The 22,530-nt window shown below is 43.8% G+C and overlaps 1 protein-coding gene across 2 annotated transcripts in view; it reads left to right on the forward strand.

Annotated features, from left to right (window-relative positions):
- OPRL1 (opioid related nociceptin receptor 1) overlaps positions 1 to 12,384 on the forward strand; it is a 30,607-nt gene extending 18,223 nt beyond the window's left edge. For both annotated transcript variants that reach the window (XM_081011483.1, XM_081011484.1), the window contains exon 4: positions 7,326 to 12,384. In XM_081011483.1, coding sequence (XP_080867609.1) covers positions 7,326 to 7,849 — 524 coding nt within the window. In that variant the 3' untranslated portion in view covers positions 7,850 to 12,384. The remainder of the gene's footprint in view (positions 1 to 7,325) is intronic.
- Positions 12,385 to 22,530: the final 10,146 nt, after the last annotated feature.

Raw genomic sequence — 22,530 nt, forward strand, 5'->3', positions numbered from 1 at the left:
GACTATACAAACAATTCAAATTCATCTATCTGTAGATAAATATTACTTTGTTGTAAAATGGTTCTGATGGGGTTGGCTGGTAAACTTAGGTGCAGCAATATATTTTTGTAGTGATTCACTATGTAGAATCAGCTGCCGGCAATATATATACCACTCACTATAGACACACACACACACACACACACACACGGCAAAATGCCTCCATCCAATTTTGCAATGCATATCACTCAGAAGGTGTGTGTATGTGTGCATTTGGATCAAAATGCCCCCTCCCCCATTTTGCAATCTTCAAAGGTGTGTGTGATGGTAGTGGGGCGTTTGGGCAATTTTTTGAGGGCCAACTCCTGCCACCCCACTGCCATACATACCGTATTTTTCGCCCTATAGGACGCACTTATCCCCCTCCAAAAATGAAGGGGAAATGTGTGTGCGTCCTATGGGGCGAGTGCAGGTTTTCGCTGAAGCCTGGAGAGCGAGAGGGGTCAGTGCGCACCAACCCCTCTCGCTCTCCAGGCTTCAGGAGAGCCCCACCGCCAGCCCCGCAAACTCGGGGGACAGCGGGAGGCGCAGCGCGCCTTTCCCACTGTCCCCCAACTTGGTTAGAAGGCTGGTGGAGGGCTTCCCCCTCCTCCAGCCCCGCAAGCTCCCAGAGCGATGCCAAAGCTGCACGCAGCTTCGGCATCACTCTGGGTCCCGTTCTGGGGGCTGGCGTCGGGGGAAGCCTGAGCTTCCCCTGCCCCAGCCCCGCGCCTGGGGGGGGGGAAAATAAATTTTTCCCCTTTATTCCCCCCCCCCCAAAATCTAGGTGCGTCCTATGGGACGGTGCGTCCTATAGGGCGAAAAATACGGTAAATATCATGGCCTCGATCTAAGGGGCATTTGGGGAAAATAAAAATCTCAGCTGCCAGCTGCCAGCCTTTGGCAAGAGTCCTGGCACAACTGCAAATCACATTGGACTTACAGAGATCGACTTAGTTGGGACTGAACCCTTGAATTCCACAGACCAAATCCAAAAAATTATGCTAACCTTTTCCTCTACTAGACTGCCCTCACTGATTCACAAGCTGAAATTCAGATTGTCAAGCAGAGGAGTTTTTCCAACCTGGGTATTTTGCAATTCTATTGTTGCACCCTTATGTAAGATGAGGACTGGTGCTTCAGAGGGGCCCACAAAACCAAAGCCTGGAACCCCAATGGAGGTAATGACATCACAAAAAAAACTTGACAGGTGGGGAGGAAACAGACATGCCTGAGTTGAATTCGCAGGATCATGCCCAGCATCAAAATAACCAAGTGAGCCAAAAGGAACAGCCGATTCCTCTAGACAACCATCTTCAGGAATCTGAGCACTCTGTAAATCCTTTGGAAGAGGATTTTCTCAGCTCCTTTAGGAATCTCCCTCAGGAAGACCACCAAACAGTCATCAAGAGGCTCGATCTTATGAGCCAGACGTTGAAAGAGATTAAAGAATCGGAGGCAGAGACTGACAATAGACCCAATGGCCACAACAGAATGATAACGATAGAACTGCAAATCAGGGAATGAAAGCAGTGTCAGGTAAACTTGGGGGAAGCCTTGCCACCCTCCAATTTTTGAAGCTGAAATGTCTTAGCAGAGAACTTCCACAGTCTTCCAATGTTATCATGCAGTGTTAGGGTTTTTGTTTGTTTTTGTTTGCATCAATTGAATTTTGGATCAATTCGCCCACTGTATAATTAATTTTGTGTTTTGTCTTAAATGGTGATGCTTAAAAGCAATGTCTAACAGGCTAGAAGGGAAAGGTCAGGAAAGACTATGGATGTCTAGGGATGAGCAACAACCACCCGCTCATCTAGGATGATGGATGAATCTGCCAATTTCATTTTCTCTCAGTTTATCATTTTCCCAGTCTTAAACCATTCCATTTCAGTTTGCATCTAGGGTGAGTTATCATGAAAATCCATCAGCATTTTCATGTGAATTTCTATGGATATACACCTTTTGTTTGCAAACACGTTTCCCTAGAAAGCATTTTTCTTCGTATTTTCCATAAATATAGGCACATTTCAGTTCATGTTATTCAGCTGGAGAACTGAATCCCATTATTTTGAAAAGGGCTAATTTTGAAAGATAAATGTGTTCCAGCTCATGTGTTTGTTTCGGGAACTGCAAAATAGGGGGCTTGGCATTCAAATGCAAACCGAACTGAATTTCTCCCCCACCTGGTACTTTCATCTCAATTTCCCAGGTACATTTCCATATATCAGCCTCCTCCAACTTGGTCCCTTCCAGATGTTTTGGACTACATCTCCCATCATCTCCAGCCACTGCAGCTGACGGGGACTGCTGGGACCTGTAGTCCTGAAATTCTGGAGGGCATCAGGTTGGGGGTGGCTGCCCCACACCTTGGCATTGTCTGGGGGGCATTTTGCTTGGAGATAGTAAAAATCCATTTCAGCTTTGCTTCAGATGCATGGAGCTGGAATCGTTTTTTAAATGCAGCAGTGGAAATCTCTATGCAAAGCACGGCATCTTCAGAAGAACCGCAAAGCAGAGCGCCGCGAAGTTATTAGTCCACCTGTCAGCAAATTTAGCAAAGAGACGTAACTCCAGCCCAGCCAGCCAGCACCCCCTCCCAATTCTGGGCATGACAACAAGTTACAAAACCAAAAGAATCGTCCGGGCTCACTAGTAAGACTCGAGGGGCCCATGTTTCCGTTCCTGACTGCTTGCCAAGTGTGAAATAACTCTGAGTAATCTTGAGCTTATATGGGCTTGGCTGGGGTTTTAATGCCACCCATGACATATCGCCTAAGCTCCCAGAACAATTTGGGGAATTAAGGTGGAAGGGAAGACTTAGAATCATAGAATCATAGAGTTGGAAGGGACCACAAGGGCCATCGAGTCCAACCCCCTGCCAAGCAGGAAACACCATCAGAGCACTCCTGACATATGGTTGTCAAGCCTCTGCTTAAAGACCTCCAAAGAAGGAGACTCCACCACACTCCTTGGCAGCAAATTCCACTGTCGAACAGCTCTTACTGTCAGGAAGTTCTTCCTAATGTTTAGGTGGAATCTTCTTTCTTGTAGTTTGGATCCATTGCTCCGTGTCCACTTCTCTGGAGCAGCAGAAAACAACCTTTCTCCCTCCTCTATGTGACATCCTTTTATATATTGAACATGGCTATCATATCACCCCTTAACCTCCTCTTCTCCAGGCTAAACATGCCCAGCTCCCTTAGCCGTTCCTCATAAGGCATCGTTTTCCAGGCCTTTGACCATTTTGTTGCCCTCCTCTGGACACGTTCCAGTTTGTCAGTGTCCTTCTTGAACTGTGGTGCCCAGAACTGGACACAGTACTCCAGGTGAGGTCTGACCAGAGCAGAATACAGTGGCACTATTACTTCCCTTGATCTAGATGCTATACTCCTATTGATGCAGCCCAGAATTGCATTGGCTTTTTTAGCTGCCACGTCACACTGTTGGCTCATGTCAAGTTTGTGGTCAACCAAGACTCCCTAGATCCTTTTCACATGTACTGCTCTCAAGCCAGGTGTCACCCATCTTGTTATAGTGCCTCTCATTCCCCCCCCCCCAAGTGCAATACTTTACATTTCTCCCTGTTAAAACTTGTTCAAGCGCTTATGAAGCCCAAAACATCAGATGTTCCACTTGCCTGTGGATTAGTCCTCTTGTGCTCATTGGCTAAATTTCATCCCTGGGTGTGCCTGTGTGTCTACCTAGCTCCCTAAAAATTATTGATAACATTCATATCAATGCCTTCTTTGCCTCAGTCTTCTCCAATAAAGAAAAAAACAATGCCCGACCTGAAGAATTTGGAGCAAATGATTCAGCAAAGGAAACACAGCCCAGAATAACTAAGGAGATAGTACAAGAATACTTGGCTAGTTTAGATGTATTCAAGTCTCCAGGGCCAGATGAACTGCATCCAAGAGTATTAAAAGAACTGGCAGATGTGATCTCAGAACCACTGGCAGTCATCTTTGAGAATTCCTGGAGAACAGGCGAAGTCCCGGCAGACTGGAGGAGGGCAAATGTTGTCCCCTATTTTCAAAAAGGGGAAAAAGAGAGGACCCAAATAATTACCGGCCCAGTCAGTCTGACATCAATACCAGGGAAGATTCTGGAGCAGATCATTAAGCAAACAGTCTGTGAGCACCTAGAAAGGAATGCTGTGATCACCAATAGTCAGCATGGATTTCTGAAAAATAAGTCATGTCAGACTAACCTGATCTCGTTTTTTGACAGAATTACAAGCCTGGTAGATGAAGGGAACACAGTGGATGTAGCCTACCTTGATTTCAGCAAGGCATTTGACAAGGTGCCCCATGATATTCTTGTAAAGAAGCTGGTAAAATGCGGTCTTGACTATGCTACCACTCAGTGGATTTGTAACTGGCTGACTGACCGAACCCAAAGGGTGCTCATCAATGGTTCCTCTTCATCCTGGAGAAGAGTGACTAGTGGGGTGCCACAGGGTTCTGTCTTGGGCCCGGTCTTATTCAACATCTTTATCAACGACTTGGTGATGGACTCAAGGGCATCCTGATCAAATTTGCAGATGACACCAAACTGGGAGGGGTGGCTAACACCCCAGAGGACAGGATGACACTTCAAAACGACCTTGACAGATTAGAGAACTGGGCCAAAACAAACAAGATGAATTTTAACAGGGAGAAATGTAAAGTATTGCACTTGGGCAAAAAAAAATGAGAGGCACAAAATACAAGATGGGGGACACCTGGCTTGAGAGCAGTACATGTGAAAAGGATCTAGGAGTCTTGGTTGACCACAAACTTGACATGAGCCAACAGTGTGACGTGGCAGCTAAAAAAGCCAATGCAATTCTGGGCTGCATCAATAGGAGTATAGCATCTAGATCAAGGGAAGTAATAGTGCCACTGTATTCTGCTCTGGTCAGACCTCACCTGGAGTACTGTGTCCAGTTCTGGGCACCACAGTTCAAGAAGGACACTGACAAACTGGAACGTGTCCAGAGGAGGGCAACAAAATGGTCAAAGGCCTGGAAACGATGCCTTATGAGGAACGGCTAAGGGAGCTGGGCATGTTTAGCCCGGAGAAGAGGAGGTTAAGGGGTGATATGATAGCCATGTTCAAATATAGAAAAGGATGTCACATAGAGGAGGGAGAAAGGTTGTTTTCTGCTGCTCCAGAGAAGTGGACACGGAGCAATGGATCCAAACTACAAGAAAGAAGATTCCACCTAAACATTAGGAAGAACTTTCTGACAGTAAGAGCTGTTCGACAGTGGAATTTGCTGCCAAGGAGTGTGGTGGAGTCTCCTTCTTTGAAGGTCTTTAAGCAGAGGCTTGACAACCATATGTCAGGAGTGCTCTGATGGTGTTTCCTGCTTGCCAGGGGGTTGGACTCGATGGCCCTTGTGGTCTCTTCCAACTCTATGATTCTATGATTCTATGATATCCTTCCACAGACATCTGAAGGCAGCCCTGCATCGGGGTGATTTTAATGTGTGGTGTTCAATTGTGTTGTTGTTGTTGTTGTTGTTGTTGTTGTTGTTGTTGTTGTTGTGTTTTTGTATACTGTACTGTGTTGGAAGCTGCCCAGAGTAACTGGGGCAACCCAGTCAGATGGGTGGGGTCTTATTATTATTATTGTTATTATTGCTATTGTTATTGTTATGTCCCAGCACACCTCCATGGAGCTCAGCGTGGAATATGTAGCTTTCTTTCCCTCTCCTCTTTTGTTCTCTCAACAACCCTGCGAAGTAAGTTAAAGTGAGAGAAAGTGGCTGGCCAAGAACAACTACAACACAGTGATTATCACGGCAACTGTTCCAGATTTGGTGGGTGTCAGCCATATTATGGGACTGTTGAGAGTCGCTTGGGGTTGGGGGAAGACAATAGTTCAAAGGAATGCATGCAGAAGGTCCCAGTTTCAATCCCCGGCATCTTCAGGTAGGACTGGAAGAGACTCCTGCCTGAAACCCTGGAGAACTGTCACCAGTCAGTGTGAGGAATACTGAGCTAGATGGACCAATGGCTTAACTTGGTATAAGGCAACTTCAAGGGGGAATTGGGGATTTTCAACACTGGTCTCCTATGTACAGGTCCAGCACTCTAACCATTGTACAACACTGGCTGTCAGGCATTAGAATAATAGAATTGTAGAGTTGGAAGGGATGCCAAGGGTCATCTAGTCCAACGCCCTGCAGTGCAGGAATAATAATAATAATAATAATAATAATAATAATAATAATAATAATTTATTTATACCCCACCCATCTGGCTGGGTTTCTCCAGCCACTCGGGGCGGCTTCCAACAGACTATTAAAATACAATAACCTATTAAACATTAAAAGATTCCCTAAATAGGGCTGCCTTCAGATGTCTTCTAAAACTCTTGTGGTTGTTTTTCTCTTTGACATCTGGTGGGAGGGCGTTCCACAGGGCGGGTGCCACTACCGAGAAGGCCCTCTGCCTGGTTCCCTGTAACTTGGCTTCTTGCAGACAGGGAAATGCCAGAAGGCCCTCGGCGCTGGACCTCAGTGTCTGGGCAGAACGATGGGGATGGAGACGCTCCTTCAGGTATACTGAACCAAGGCCGTTTAGGGCTTTAAAGGTCAGCACCAACACTTTGAATTGTGCTCGGAAATGTACTGGGAATCTCAGCTAAAGCATCTGTGACGGATGCCCATCCAACCTCTGCTTAAAAACCTCCAAGGAAGAAGAGTCCATTACCTTCTGAGGGAGTCTGTTTCACTGTTGAATAGCTCTTCCTGTCAGAAAGTTCTTCCTGATGTTTAGTCAGAATCTCCTTTCTGACTAAATCTATTGATTTGGGTGAATTCTCCAGAGCAGGAGGAAACAAGCTTGCTCCATCTTCCACGTGATAGCCCTTGAGGTATTTGAAGATGGCTATCATATCTCCTCTCAGTCTCCTCTTTTCCAGGCCAAACATACCCAACTCCCTCAACCATTCCTCATAAGGCTTGATCATCTTGGTCACCCTCCTCTGCACACATTCTAGCTTGTCAATATCCTTCTTAAATTGTGGTTTCCAAAAAATGGCCACAGGACTGCATGTATGGTCTGACCAAGGCAGAAGAGAGGTGTAATATTACTTCCCTTTATCTGGACAGACATCCTCACATTGAAAGCTGAGACCCCAAAGAACTCCTAGTAGATTCAGTTCTTTACACTCAGATGGTATCATTGCAGATTGTAATACTCTTCCACCCCAAGATTATAAATGCCCCTATTGTCACAGTGTGTTTTGAATCTCTCTCCCTATAACAAACTTTCTTTTCATGGCCAAACCCTTTCTTTCCTTTTTTGCCTCTGCAGAGATCGACTGCCTGATCAGACTCCCCGAACCTGTGAATTATTGGGATCCAATATTTGGGATCTGCATATTCCTCTTCTCCTTTATGATCCCCGTCATGGTGATCACCATTTGCTACAGCCTCATGATCAGGCGCCTGAAGAACGTCCGCGTTCTCTCCGGATCAAAGGAGAAGGACAGGAACCTCCGCCGCATCGCTCGTCTGGTCCTGGTGGTGGTGGCTGTTTTCATAATCTGCTGGACCCCTGTCCACATCTTTGTCCTGGTCCGCTGCCTTGGGGCCAAAGCTGACAACGAGTTCAAGCTGGCCATCTTGTACTTTTGCACCGCCCTGGGCTACACCAACAGCTGCCTGAACCCAGTGCTCTACGCTTTCTTGGACGAGAACTTTAAGACCTGCTTCAAGAAGTTCTGCTTCCCATCTGCCTTCAGAAAGGAGTTGCAGATGTCCAACCGCATGTGCAGTATTGCCAAGGATGTGGCTTATGCCTGCAAGAACTCAGATGGGACTAACAATCCCGCATGACTAGGCGTGGAAATCCCTATGGTACCTGTCAGCCAGCAAAGCCCGACGACCCCCACGTCGGAGTTGACTCAGATAACAGCTCTTTGAAGTCCAAGTGTTTTGGCCCACAGGCAGCCAGGAGGAGGAACGTATGAGAGCACCAATTTCACCATGATATAGAAAAGTGACCTCAGATTGACACTCTTCTTTCCCTCTAAAGGCTGCATTTGGTTATGCCTCTTGGATTCTGTAAGGCTACAGGTCCTGTAGACTTCGCTTGCTTGCACGCACACACAGAGAGAGACAATTTGTTTTGAAACGAAGGAGGCAATGCCGAAACGTGGGCAAGGAACATTTCACCACTATGTACAGCTTGAGTGACTTCAACAGATCATCAGGCAGGGAATCAATTGAGAAAGCGTTGCCTGGGGATTTCCTATGTGCTCTAAAAATCAAGCTTCATTGGAGCTACAGGCCAGAATGGCGTTGAGAGGGAACAATTTCCCCAAAATGTTCATGAGAACACGATGGTGCACCTTGCACCGTTCATTTCTGCCTCGAGCAAGGGAGATCCAGAAGGATCTCTTCATGCAGCCTTCAGTGGATGGGTGCATGGATACAGGATAAAGACCTACTTGGTGTTGGAGAATGCAATCTCTTTTGCGTTTGTTTGTTTTTAATATATATATAAAGTGCACCCTCGCTTCATCTGCAAAATCTCTCTAGTGAGCAACCTGAGAGGCTGCGATGATAAATATTAATCACTTTGATTAATGTACCCAGGGAGGTTTTTTCGCAATGCAGCAGTAACAGAAGCCACGGACGGGCATGGCTAGAATGAAATCAAGGGACATCATTGAGATGCAAAGCATCAGTTTGATCAGTGACGACTGAAGGGATGAAAAATGAAGAGATGAGCTCACTCCCCTCCCTACGACTGCTCCATGTACTCCCTGTACAATAAACTGCAGCAGCTGCTGTGCTTATGCCTAGTGAGTACCTAAGGACAAGCATACAGCCGAGGGCTGCTTAAATCTAATTATCCTTTCATATTGCAATGTGGATTCCAGGCAGGTTTCCTGATGGAAACCCGAGATGAAGCATTTAGTCAATTAAACCAATTCAAGTGTCTTAATGTGGAAAGAACAAATGTTTCAGGTTCATTATGGGCGTGAAAACAGGGAATCCAAAGTGCTGCGTTGTCGACTCATAGGAACTCGTGGCGACCACTGTCTTGGTGGATCACAGCCAAGTAACTGTTGAATGGCTTGGAAAGCCAGATCAATGCTATCAATGGCTACTAGCTATGATGGCTGTATTGCCAGTGGCAGAGGCAGCATGCCTCAAACTAACATTTGCTGGGAATCGCAAAAGGGAGAGTGCCATTGCACCTGTGGCCTGTTTGTGGACTTCCCATAGGCATCTAGTTGGCCACTGTGGGAAAAGAATATTGGATCTGATCCATAATGCTGCTTTCATTTCCCCCCAAGTAGATGGCTGGTGGTGGACTTGCCCAGTAATTTATCCCTAGTATTTGGTAGTCAGAGACATAATGGGTGGTTGATCAACCAGCTTTTATGCCGAGTAGATCTATTGAAATTAATGGACCTAATTTAGTCGTGTTCATTCATTTCAACTGGATTTACTCTGAGTAATTGCTGAGGTTGAATACCACCCTAGAGGTTCCCCCCATGCAAATATCTCAGTGGCTTCCTGTTAGAAAAAGGACCCATTCTGCAAAAGGAACAGTGAGGGAAGGAGTTTGCTTTCCCCCTGAAATGCTCAGGGAACAATCTGGCCGACAAAGAGCCACAAACGCTCTGCAGATATATATTGATTTAGCATTTGCAGAGGCTCCAAAGAACCTCAAGAACATTGTTTAGAACTAGAAAACAAAAGAGTTTCATATGACCCTCTTTATTCCCTTGACCTTTGGGGCAGGCTACATGCTACATGCAAAATCTCATGGTGGAGTTTTGTTGGGTTTTTTTTTTTGCCTGGAGAAAAGCAGGTTCGGAAGGAGGAAGCTTTGAGCAGAGACATGAGGAGGTGGGGTTGCACTTTGTGGAGGCCAGAACGAGGGAGAGCTGTCAGAAAGCGATAAACAACTGCTGAGCAGGAAGAGAGAGGAGAGCCCACCACCCTCACCAGGTGATGGCTTGCACAGGTGTGCTGCACCTGTGCAGATGTAGGCTGGTGCTGATGACGTCCTCCAGAAACTCACCTTTACCTGCTGGTGTGAGATGGCAGGCCCTGGGGAAATGCTAAAAAATAATAATAATGGAAGTACTTTTGGCTTGGAATTGGCTGATCAATGCTGAGAGATGGTAGGCTGCAGAATGGGAAATTGACAGAAATGTCTGCAGGATGTGAGAATTGGGGGGAGGGATAGGTATGGGTGTAGCTGTGTGGTTTGGGGAACAAATTTTGCATTTTTTGCTTGAAATTCGTCTTTCCTAGTAGCCCTATCGCACCAGCCTCCTCTGAGCCAACCCATGCCCTGGCTGACCCCAGCAGATGCCCATGCATTCCTGCTCAGCGGCAAGGCCGTCTGAAGCATATCCTGCGCCGTGGTGCAAAGATCCCTCCGGCGTGGTCCCAGAATTGCCCACCTTTTTTAGGGAGGACGGCGCTGCCGGCGACGCACCCAGCTTTGCGGGGCTGGAGGAGGCGGGTAGCAGCTGGAGGGCAGCTCCTCCGGCGGGGAAGAGGCAGAGGCTGGACGCAGCGGCTCCCGGCTCAGCTGGTTGCTTCGTGCCACGGTGGTCACGGTAGGCGGAGGCTCTGGGCGCGGCACTGCTCCAGCGCGGCATGGCGGAGGCGGGCGAGGATGGCAAGCTGATGCTGGCAGGCAGTGCATCCAGCCTCCGCCTCTTCCCTGGCACCCTCCAGAACTTGGCACCCTGGCGCCCTGCGCCACTAGCCTCTATGGTTAAGACGCCCCTGCTCAGCAGCCTCATACATTTACTGCCTTCTATCCAATCTCCGGACGCAGGTGGCACTGTGGGTTAAACCACAGAGCCTAGGACTTGCCGATCAGAAGGTCGGTGGTTCGAATCCCCGCGACGGGATGAGCTCCCGTTGTTCGGTCTCTGCTCCTGCCAACCTAGCAGTTCAAAAGCATGTCAAAGTGCAAGTAGATAAATAGGTACCACTCCAGTGGGAAGGTAAACGGCGTTTCCGTGTGCTGCTCTGGTTCACCAGAAGCGACTTAGTCATGCTGGCCACATGACCCGGAAGCTGTACGCCGGCTCCCTTGGCCAATAAAGCGAGATGAGCGCCGCAACCCCAGAGTCGGTCACGACTGGACCTAATGGTCAGGGGTCCCTTTACCTATCCAATCTCCACTGTGCTTGATCCTTCCCCCACCACCTGTTGTTCCATTCCAAAACACCCCACACCTGTTAATACCCCAGGGTGCTTCACTTTTTTTTTTGCAATGTGAAATACACGTAGAATTCTGTGGGGAGGGGAAATCAGCTCAGGGGGAGACTGAAGTGGAAAGCAGAAGGTAAGGAAAGGGTGAAGCTCTCCCCTCTTGCTTCTCTGCTCAGAGCTGTCCCCTCTCCTTGCTGCTTTGCTTTACCAAACCTGCCCATCAAGGCACCATTAACACATATAATGTATTGGGAAAGAAATGGAATCTTTCCTTGCTGTGCCTGAGAAAAACGATTTCTATTTTTATTCTTGCAAAAGCATAAAAAGGAGACATTGGACAAGCACTAACCCCACCAGAACCCTGCAGAAGTTGATCAGAACAGAAGGAAATGTGTGATGCTTTCCCTCTTACCATTGACTGTACAGACCCCTTGTGGAAATACTTCTTTGTAACCGGTTTGATGAGATGATGTATTTTTTCACGTGTTGGTCCGCTGGATGTTGGAACGCTTCCAATGTATGCTCTATATGCTGCTGTGCTTCTATGTTTTGTAGATTCTGGCTGCAGTTCTAACCCCACTTACCCGGGAGTAAGCCCTGCTGGAATCCACAGAGCTTACTTCAGAGTAGACACAGCTTAGGATTGCACTGTTTGTCTCTCACAGTGGGGTTTCAGAAACCCGGTGAGTAACTACTTGACATTCCTGCGAAATATGACTGGAGAAGCAGGAGGGCGAAGAGACTCCAGGAACTCATTTTTGGGGAATGGCTGGAAACAACTGTTTGGCAAACAGCCAGCAAGCTGCTCATATTTCTTGTCAATGTTTTAAAGCAAAAGGCGGGCGTAGCAAGCATGTTGCAATGAAGAGTGATTCCGATTCTGAATCTCCACCGGAGGGCAGACGCCGCAAATGATAACCGTGCATGCCGTAACCCCCAACCCCACCCCGACTAAGTTAGTTGATATTTCGGTCCTATTGAAACCAATTGGTCACCATTTATTTATTTATTTATTTATTTATTTATTTAGTTTCATAACGTTTTCACACTGCTTGCTTCTGTCAAACAGAAACAACAAAAACCTGAAACCCTGTAAGAAGTATTACAAAGAGAAGAAAGCAATGAAATTATCAGTAAAGACAGTTAAGAAAAAAACAAGTATTTGAAGCATTTTTATTTTTTAAAAAAAGGAAATAGGAAAAAAATCAGCACTAAACTAAAAACAGATTGAGAACACATACGTCAACATTCTGCATGCCTTGGCTTGGCTTGTGTAAACAGAAACATTCTTAGCGGACACCGAAAAGTGGTACAGTGATGGCGTCTGCCTGATGTCAACAGACAGGGAGTTTCAAAGTTCCAATGGGACTGAAGTTCAGCTACCTTAGTCTGGAATTTGAATCCAGCCTGATATCTGTATTTAAAAAAAAAAAAATATTATGTTTGTGTATCACTGTCGCACCAAGGACCTAAAGGATCAACATGATTAATTTCTTCTTCTTCTTCTTCTACTGCTACTACTATGCCTAAAACAACTAGGCATTCTACAAAGATTTAAAAAACAAAACTGGCTTTGCAGTCTAATCAGCATTTAGCATAGCTTGGGCTTTCATAACCGCCCTGTCTGGTAGCTTTGGCTGAGAGATGGTGGCTAGCTCCCGGGCATTTATTTAGCTTTGTGTTTGAGCCTTCATTTGAGCTCATCTCCCCGGGCCTATGCTTTAGGGCTACACCACATTGACTTATTATTATTAACTTTATCTCATTCATCTTCCTGAAAACCATGTGAACCAGGTCATTGATTCAGGTAATTCACAGGTATACTGCTTCAAGTCTAACACCCCCTTAGCATACTTAAAACTGCTGGTGCAAGTTAAAAAAATGGGTATATTACCAGGAGAATTCATGGATGCCAAGATCCAAGTTTGGGGCAAGTACTCTTTGGGTGAGAGAACCCCATCAGAGATTTAAAATCACGGCAATGTAAAGCATGGAAATATAGGCCCCTGTGAGTTCCCAAACTCCTCTCGTCCCTTGCCTTAGAAAAAGACCATGTTTTGTAAGTTTAAAATGGTTTACTTACAAACTCTCCAAAGGTCAAATTCATGTGCCCTTCCATACAGCATTCAGAAAAAGTTTCATGGGCAGTAAAATGTGGCTCCATTACAGTGGTGAAAGTCTCCAAATTATTGGTATAGAAACTCAAGAGTGGCTTTTAAGAGCCATGTGGTCTGAGCTGCAGCAACCTGCTCAGCCTTCCTCACAAGTTGAGCTCCTCTAGTAGACTAGGAAAGAATAATTACCTAGTTCCTCCCAAGACTTCCTTCCTGGTAGGGTTCACATGCTGGAATGAAAAGAACAAAAGCTTGATAACCCTTCTTCCTCAGGTGAGGAGGAGTGACCCAGATAAGCCTGGCAGGACAGCTTTCTCTATGGTCTTAACCCCTTCATGCGTTAATTAGATTTAAGCGTGTTGGTTATATGAGGTTGGTTATCCCATAAAAACATTGAAAATAAATAGGCAAAACCTCTCCAGCTCACTGGTAACTCCTCACTTGCTTTAAAGTTCTCTGGACTTGTACACTGAAGTTTGCATTAAGTGTTTGATCTGTCAGAGGAAGACATAATTAATGCTTGCAGAATCACCCACCAGCCAAGGTTAGAGATATTTTCCTAAGAACCTGACAGTTTTCTGCTGGGCTGGTGGGCGGAAAGATGGGCATCTAATCTTGCTCCATTAAGAACACCATTTCACAGCAATGGCAACAAATTCTAACTGTCTTTCAAGCAGACAGAGCAAAGACCCATCAAAATTATCCACCCACGAGCACACTTGGTAGATTATTTAAAAAAATACTATAATTATATCAATCAGGTTGTTACCCACCAGCCTAGCACTGCCTTGAGGAATTTTAAATGTAAGTAGGATCTGCAACAAAATTTTACAGTGTACCAATTTGGTGTTCCAGCCATGGTCTCCAGGATACTTAAACCCATTCCCCTTCTCCCCTCCATTTTCTAATATACCCAGCAATCCATCAGTATTCTATGGGCACTCTCTGATCCCACTGGGATGCCCATCCCCTTTTAGGGTTTTGTTTCCACTGGATGCTTTGCGCTTTGGGGAGTCTGATAAACCTGTTTCTACCTCCCTTGTGCATGTGGGTACTGGCTGTTTTGGCTACATAAGCATTCACAGGCACACACATGCAAATATATATCCTCTCTTCATTATTTATTGCCAAAACATCTATAGCTCCATAGTCATAAGCTGAAATAAATCACTGATTATAACAGAAGAAAGCAATATGCAAATTTTAAATTCCCGTGTACAGATCTAGGCTGCTTCCAGAATGTTGCTAATTTGCGGGTGGGATTCAGTCACCTACCAGCCAATTAAATAGGCTTTGGTGGGTTTGCGCAACAAATCCACATTTTGCAGGAAGGAAAGTGATGGGGAAATGCAAAGGAAAGTATGGTAGAATAATTGCTTGGTGCAAACGGATCAGAACAATTGGCTCAATATAAACAGTAGTTGTCGGGGAACTGAAAATAAATCAAAATGAAAGCTCAGTAAAAGGGTCATCCAGAAGCAACCCTGAGCATTCTCATTTTCAATATGATTCCTGTGCACTGTTCTAATTAGCATTCTCATTTTCAGTATGAAGGTCAAAGGAATTGAGATTGGAGGCTGAGATTGGAGGTCATGTCTGAGAGAACAAGGCTGCTTAGGAGCAGGGATTTTCAACCTGTCTCTAGCAGCAAAGCAAACCTGTAATGTATGAACACAATGAAAGGGGCTAGCTAGGTGCTGGCAGGGAGAACGTTTAATGTTAACTCTGGAGGTGCAACATAATCGAAATGGTGGCTGCTGTAGGTCCCAGCCAGCCCTTACAAGATATCCTCAAGAACTGCTTCCCCAAACAGAAATAACCAATGGGAAACTTGGGGAATGTACATTCACGATCCCTTCAGTCTCAGTATTCCTGGTAGACTGCACTGAAGTCTTTTGTGCTGAGAATTACCAGCCCAAGGATTAAATAAATCCCTCCTCCTAATAGCAAACTCAGGGGTGAGTGTTGATGGGAATGGAGCCACAATGTGTCCACTTGGGGAAGAGTTGTGGCTCAGAGGTAGAGCATCTGCCTTGCATGCAGGAAGTCGCAGGTTCAGTCCCTAATGGAACCTCCAGGTAGGGCTGGGAGAGAAGTCTACCTGAAACCACAGAGAGCTGCTGCCAGTCAGTGTAGGCAAGGCTGAACTAGATGGCTCCACTGTCTGACTTGATAGAAGGTGGTTTCCTACCAGCATGCTCAGAGGGAGCTTGAGGCTCCCAGAAGTACAAATAAAAGTTTATATAAAAAAAGAATCAAGGTGACAAAAGATAAATAAACCCCCAAAGAACTCAAGAGGTTTTTTCATTATCTCCCCCTCTCTGGAACAGAGTACAGTCATACCTCGGGTTAGATGTGCTTCAGGTTGAGCGTTTTCAAGTTACGCTCCGCGGCGACCTGGAAGTAACGGAGCGCGTTACTTCCAGGTTTCGCCACTCGCACATGCGCAGACGCTCAAAATGACGTCACACACATGTGCGGAAGCGGCAAAACGTGACCCATGCACGCGCAGACATGCAGTCGCGTCTTACGTTTTACTCAGGATGCGAACGGGGCTCCAGAACGGATCCTGTTCGCATCCAGAGGTACCACTGTATCCAGGAAATGACACAGCTGCTGGCTAGATGTCTGAACAGGAGCAGTTTTGCTAGAACGCAAAGATACACTGGATCATTTTATTGCAGGTCCTGCACGTAATGAATTAATCAATTTGATTGCCCTCCTTGTATGCCCAGTGCTTTACGGACAGCCCCCCCCCGATTAGGCACTCAAGTCCTTCGATTTGTGTAGGAGAAAAGTAACAGTCGTACAGTGGTACCTCGCAAGACGAATGCCTCGCAAGATGGAAAACTCGCAAAACGAAAGGGTTTTTGGTTTTTTGAGTTGCTTCGCAAGACGATTTTCCCTATGGGCTTGCTTCGCAAGACGGAAACGTCTTGCAAGTTTGTTTCCTTTTTCTTAACACCGTTAATACAGTTGCGACTTGACTTCGAGGAGCAACTCATAGCACGCGGTGTGGTAGCCTTTTTTGAGGTTTTTGAAGACTTTGGTGATTTTTGAAGCTTTTCCAAAACTTTTCCGACACCGTGCTTCGCAAGACGAAAAAAACCGGGACGCCGCGGCCACGGGAAGGAGCGCGAGGCAACTCGTCTGAGGAGCCTCGAACAGCGTGGGGGTCTTAGAGGGGTCACGAAGGCTCCGTGAACCCCTAAACCACAGGTGGAATATCCTGTTGGCCATAACACCCAGCAAGGCTGCGTGTGCTCGCCTGTGTTGCCGGCGTTTAACAAGGCTGGAGCCGCAGCGAGAAGGGGAAATATCAGACTCCATGCTGTGAAGCCTCAGGCTCCGAGTGAAAGCGGCGGACCTCCGACAACAGAGGAAAAGCTGGGAAATAGTTCTAAAGCTTTGATGAAAGCAGAGGAGGGAGAACACTGGAAAACAAACAATCAATCAAAGTAAAAGCAAAAGGAATGTTGAATGAAGTACCCAGCGGAGAAGTAATTAAAGACAAAAGAAGGAGGAATTCACCACTGGCGGTAAGAATGATAAAGGAGTAAAGCGAAAAGCTGGCAGACGTGAATGAAAGAGCAAGAAAGTAACCGCTAGCGAGGGGAAGGAATATCCTCGGTAATAAAGTACATTTTACAAAGTACAAAGTACAAAGAGTTGGAAGCAAGATAATATTGAGTTTTCTTTTTTTTGATTGAGAGACTCTTTACCGGGTTTGAGAGGAGGAAAGGAGGTTTCTGGGGCATTTGGTTGATGCTTTAACTGACAGGTTTTTTGAGGACGTTATTGTTAACAACAACTTTTTTTGTTTGAAGTGGGTGGAAGAAAGCCTGGGTCTTCCCCAGACCTTAATGCTGGTTTTATGTTAGTGACTTCCCTATGGGTATAAAAAAGGGAGGAGGAAGCCATTTCGAGACTTATCTTGGCTTTGTTACCTGCCATTTCATCTTGTCCTTGATCTACTACGCCTCTGCATGTATTTGAGATTTAAAGGGACATGTGCCAAAAGCCAAATAGGAGAATTTAAACCAGCATAAAGAACACTTCCTGAAGAACCTCCAAGTCTCCAGTAAAGGAAAATTTTTGGTGACGCCAGACCTCTATTATACCACCCTCTAAGAGGACAAAGACTGTAAAAGGTAAAGACTGTAAAACTTTGTGTATAGCCTGATGTGTGATGACTAATATCTGTTATTATACCCCAACGCCAGACCCAGTAACTTATTAACCTATTAGAGACTATCGGTGATCCTGTGCCTCATCCCTTTTTGAACAACATTAGTGTGGTGGACCCCAAGACCTTTCAAGCCTACAAAATGACAAACGGTGCAAAAAAAGGCGTGGCAACACCAGCGGAAAGGAGGTCGTCGAGGCAAGAGGATGCTAAGGAAAGTAAAGAAATTAAAGACTATAGCAGTCTGATGGCCGAAATAAGGAAAGAATTCAAAAATAATGAACAATATATTGAGAGAAAATTACTTGAGGTACAGGACACTTTGGATAAGAAATTGGAGGGAGTGGTGGGGGAATTGACAGGAAAAGTTAAAGATTTATCAGTAAGAACTAAGGTTTTGGAAGATTCAATGAAAAAGGTGCAAAAAGATACGAAAACTAGTAAGAAGGAGGTGGATAGAATTAGAGTAGAAGTTAAAGAGATAGAAAGAGTGCAGGAAGAGTTGTTGGACAATATGGCTATGACGCAAATGAGACAAAATCAAACCAACCTAAAACTGAGGGGTGTACCAGAGACCCCAAATGAGAATATTAGATCTAAAATGATAAAAGAGCTGGCAACTTGGTTAAATAAGAGCGAGGAGGAGATAAACTGTCATTTAGTAAATGTTTTTCGAATAAGACCAAAATTAGACAGAGCCAGAAAGAAAAAGTTGCCAGGTGAGGTAATTGTCATGTTCAACACTTTGGAAATAAGAAATGAAATACTGCAACAGAACCACATAAAAAGGTTATATATTGGAGGAAGCCCAATTATTATCTTTAGAGAAATTCCTTCGAGATTTCTTCGAAGGAGAGAGCCATACAAAAAATTAACAAACCAATTGAAGAAGAATGGGATATTGTATAGATGGGAGTTTCCCGAAGGCGTTTCATTCTACTTTAAGGAAAAAAGGTTTAAATTAAGCACCAGTATTGAACTCCAAAAATTTGCGAGGAGATACGAGAAGGACCTGGGAAAAGTTGAAGGGGAGGTGGAAAGGGAGGAACGACAGAGAGACGAGGAGGGTGAAGGGAGTGAAGAAGAAGAAAAAGAGGCGAGCTTAACAGGAGAAGGAGAAGAACAAGAGGAGGAAAGCAAGGAACAGTAGTCCCTATTTAATCTAGTTAAATTAGCTAGAATAGTTTAATAGATGGCTTTAAAAACAATAACCTGGAATGTAAAAGGTTTGAATAATAAAAATAAGAGGAACCAGATTGCACATGTATTGTTGAAAAAGAATTGGGATTTAATTTGTCTTCAAGAAACGCATGTTATAGGAAAACACAAGAGAGTATTAAGTAATAAGAGATTGGGACTGGACTTTGTGACCTCCGACAAGGTTAAGAAAAGAGGGGTAGTAATTTATATAAAGGAAAAATATGACCCGCAATTACTGTACAAAGATGAACATGGGAGAATAGTGGTGGTACAGATGGTGTTTCATGGAGAAAAAATAGTTGTGGTTGGAATATACGCCCCGAATGAGAAAAAATCAGCTTTCTTTTTGGAATTAGATAATATACTAATGGAATGGATGGACCAGAAAATGATATTGATGGGAGATTTTAATGGGGTGGTGACGCCGAATATGGATAGATTAACAAAAAGACAAGATGGGAAAGAAGGTAAACTACCACGATCTTTCTTCGACATGGTAAATAATTTGGGATTGACGGATGTCTGGAGGTTTAAAAACCCTACTGCAAAACAATTCACTTTTTTTTCAAATCCGAATCAGAGCTGGGGGAGGATAGACAGTATTTGGGTCTCGAGGGAATTGGTACAGAACTTAATTAAGTCTGAAATTTGGCCCCGAACTTTATCTGATCATAGTGCGGTTTCCATGGAGTTAAAAGGTAGAGAGGTTAAAACAGCCAGATGGAGAATGAATGAATATTTATTTAATGATCAAAGGATAGTAAATAAGGCTATAGAAACAATTGAAGAATACTTTAGGTGGAATTTAAATGGAGAAACTTCCATAGAGACGGTGTGGGACGCAGGAAAAGCGGTCATGAGGGGTTTTTTGATTCAGAAAAATACCCAATTAAGAAAAGAAAAAGAAAAAAAGAAAGAGCAGATTTTAACACAGATTATGGAAAATGAAAGAAAATTAACTGTTAACCCTAGTGAAGAAAGTTTAAAACAGAACTTAAAAATACTACAAGCTAAATTTGCTACAATAATTAACCAAGAGATAGAGTGGAAAATTAAGAGGATGAATCAAAAGAACTTTGAGTCCGCAAATAAGATAGGGAAATATCTAGCGTGGCAGTTGAGAGAAAGGAAGAAGTTGAGTACGATCAGTAAAATAAAAGAAGGAGATATGATTATGGAAGAACCAAAAGAAATAAAAAGAATATTCCAAAGATATTATAAGGATTTGTACAAAAGAGGAGAGGAAACAGAACAAGAAATAGATCAATTTCTGCAAAAACACCATCTGGAACAAATTGTAGAAGATGAAAGAGCAGCACTAGAGGAGAAAATAACACAGGAAGAGATAAAAAAGGCTATTAAAAAGATGAAAGCTGAGAAGGCGCCGGGACCGGACGGCCTTCCGGCCAAATATTATAAAATATTAATTAACCAAATATCACCAGTGCTGGGAGAGGTTATGAACAATATATTGAGAGAAGGAAAGATACCTAATACCTGGAAGGAAGCCTATGTTACATTGATCCCTAAAAAAGAGGTGGACACTATGGAAGTAAAGAACTATAGGCCAATCTCATTATTAAATAATGATTATAAGCTATTTGCAGACATAATGGCGGAAAGATTAAAGAAGGTCTTGATTAATAAAATTCATGGTGATCAAACAGGATTTCTCCCAGGGAGACAATTACGGGATAATGTAAGGAATTTGATTGACATTATTGAATACCTGGACATGAAAATAGACAGAAAAGCCGCACTGGTTTTCATAGACGCCGAAAAGGCATTTGACAATGTTTCCTGGAACTTCCTAAAGAAGGTTTTGGAAAGGATGGGAATTGGCGAAAAATTTAGAAGAGGCATAGAAGCAATATACAAAGAACAGAAAGCAAAGCTGGTGATAAATAATAATACAACAGAATATTTTAACATTTATAAAGGGACCAGACAAGGTTGCCCCCTGTCCCCCTTATTATTTATTGTAATTTTGGAAGTACTTAATAAGAGACTGAGGGAAGCAACAGAAGTGAAAGGAATTAGAGTAGGAAAGAAGGAATTCAAAATTAAAGCCTTTGCCGACGATATTGTTCTGACTTTGGAAGATCCACAAGATAGTGTAAAAGAAGCATTACAAAAAATTGAGGAATTTGGAGAGGTGGCAGGTTTTAAGGTAAACAAGAATAAAACTAAAATGCTGGTTAAAAATCTAACTAAGGAAGAAACGAAAGATCTAGAACAAAAAGTGGAAATCATGGTGGTGAAAAAAGTGAAATATTTGGGAGTGTGGATCACGGCAAAAAACATAAACCTATATAAAGATAATTACGAAGTTACATGGAAAAAAATAAAGAAAGATCTGGAAATATGGGGGAGGATGAAATTTTCCTTTTTAGGGAAGATAGCAGTGGTTAAAATGAACGTTTTGCCGAGGATGTTGTTTTTATTTCAAACTCTTCCAGTTATTAAAGGTTTAAAACAATGTAAAGAATGGCAGAGAACCCTGATGAAATTCATCTGGCAGGGGAAAAGACCAAGGATTAAACTGAAAATACTAACTGATAAAAAGGAAAGAGGAGGTTTTGCTCTCCCAGATCTGAGCCTATATTATGAAGCAGCGTGCCTACTGTGGCTAAAAGATTGGATAAAATTGGAGAACAGAGACCTACTAGATTTAGAAGGTTTCAATAATCGGTATGGGTGGCACGCATATCTCTGGTACGAGAAGGTGAAAGTCCATAGGGCTTTCTTAAACCATATTTTCAGGGGACCAATATATCAGGTCTGGGAAAGAAATAAGAACCTTCTCGAAAGAAAAACACCATGGTGGATTTCACCAGTAGAGGTCTTAACAATAAAAAAAAACAACATGGAAGGGAAGACAGCCACCTACGAAGATTTGGTAAGAAAATCAGAACAAGGGCTTAAACTTAAACCGTATGAGGAAATAAAGGATCAATTCACCGGTTGGCTACAATATCATCAGGTGAATGATATGTTAAAACAAGATAAAAGAAAAATGGGCTTTGAGGACAAGAAATCAAAATTCAATATAGAAATAATAGAAGGTAAAAACAAAACATTGTCTAAATTATACGACATATTACTGGAATGGCATACAAAAGACGAGGAAGTCAAAGAGGCAATGATTAAATGGGCAATTGACTTCGGTTATAACATCGAGTTTGAAAAGTGGTTGAAATTGTGGAATAGAGATATTAAATTTACGGCCTGTACGAGTTTGAGAGAAAATGTTTGGAAAATGCTCTATAGATGGTATCTTACGCCGGCAAAATTGGCTAAAATCTATAGATCAGAAAATAAGACATGCTGGAAATGTGGTGAAGTGGAGGGAGACCTCTACCATATGTGGTGGCAATGCAACAAGGTGAAGGTTTTTTGGGAAGCAATTTATAATGAACTTAAAAAAGTTTTTAAATATACTTTTCCCAAGAGACCTGAGGCCTTTTTGCTGGGAATAATGGGTAAGGAAATAAAAAATGAAGATAAAAAAATATTTCTCTATGCCACCACAGCCGCAAGAATTATGCTGGCACAAAACTGGAAAATAGAAACTATTCCTAACATAAGTGACTGGCAGGTCAAAATGATCAACTATGCCGAGCTAGATAGATTAACAGGCAGAATACGAGACCAAGACGACCAGAAATTTCAAAAAAATTGGAGTAAATTTTGGAATTATATTGGAACGGATATATAGGAGGAACTGGCGGTATTAGAAAAACTTTATCAGCTAATAACTATAAACTTTAATAAACTAATTACGCAATCCGAGATTTATTTGATACTTACCAAAAGGGTGAAGG

The sequence above is a fragment of the Podarcis pityusensis genome, assembly GCF_964106645.2.
Source record: "Podarcis pityusensis genome assembly, chromosome: 6".
In the NCBI taxonomy this organism is placed as follows: Eukaryota; Metazoa; Chordata; class Lepidosauria; order Squamata; family Lacertidae; genus Podarcis; species Podarcis pityusensis.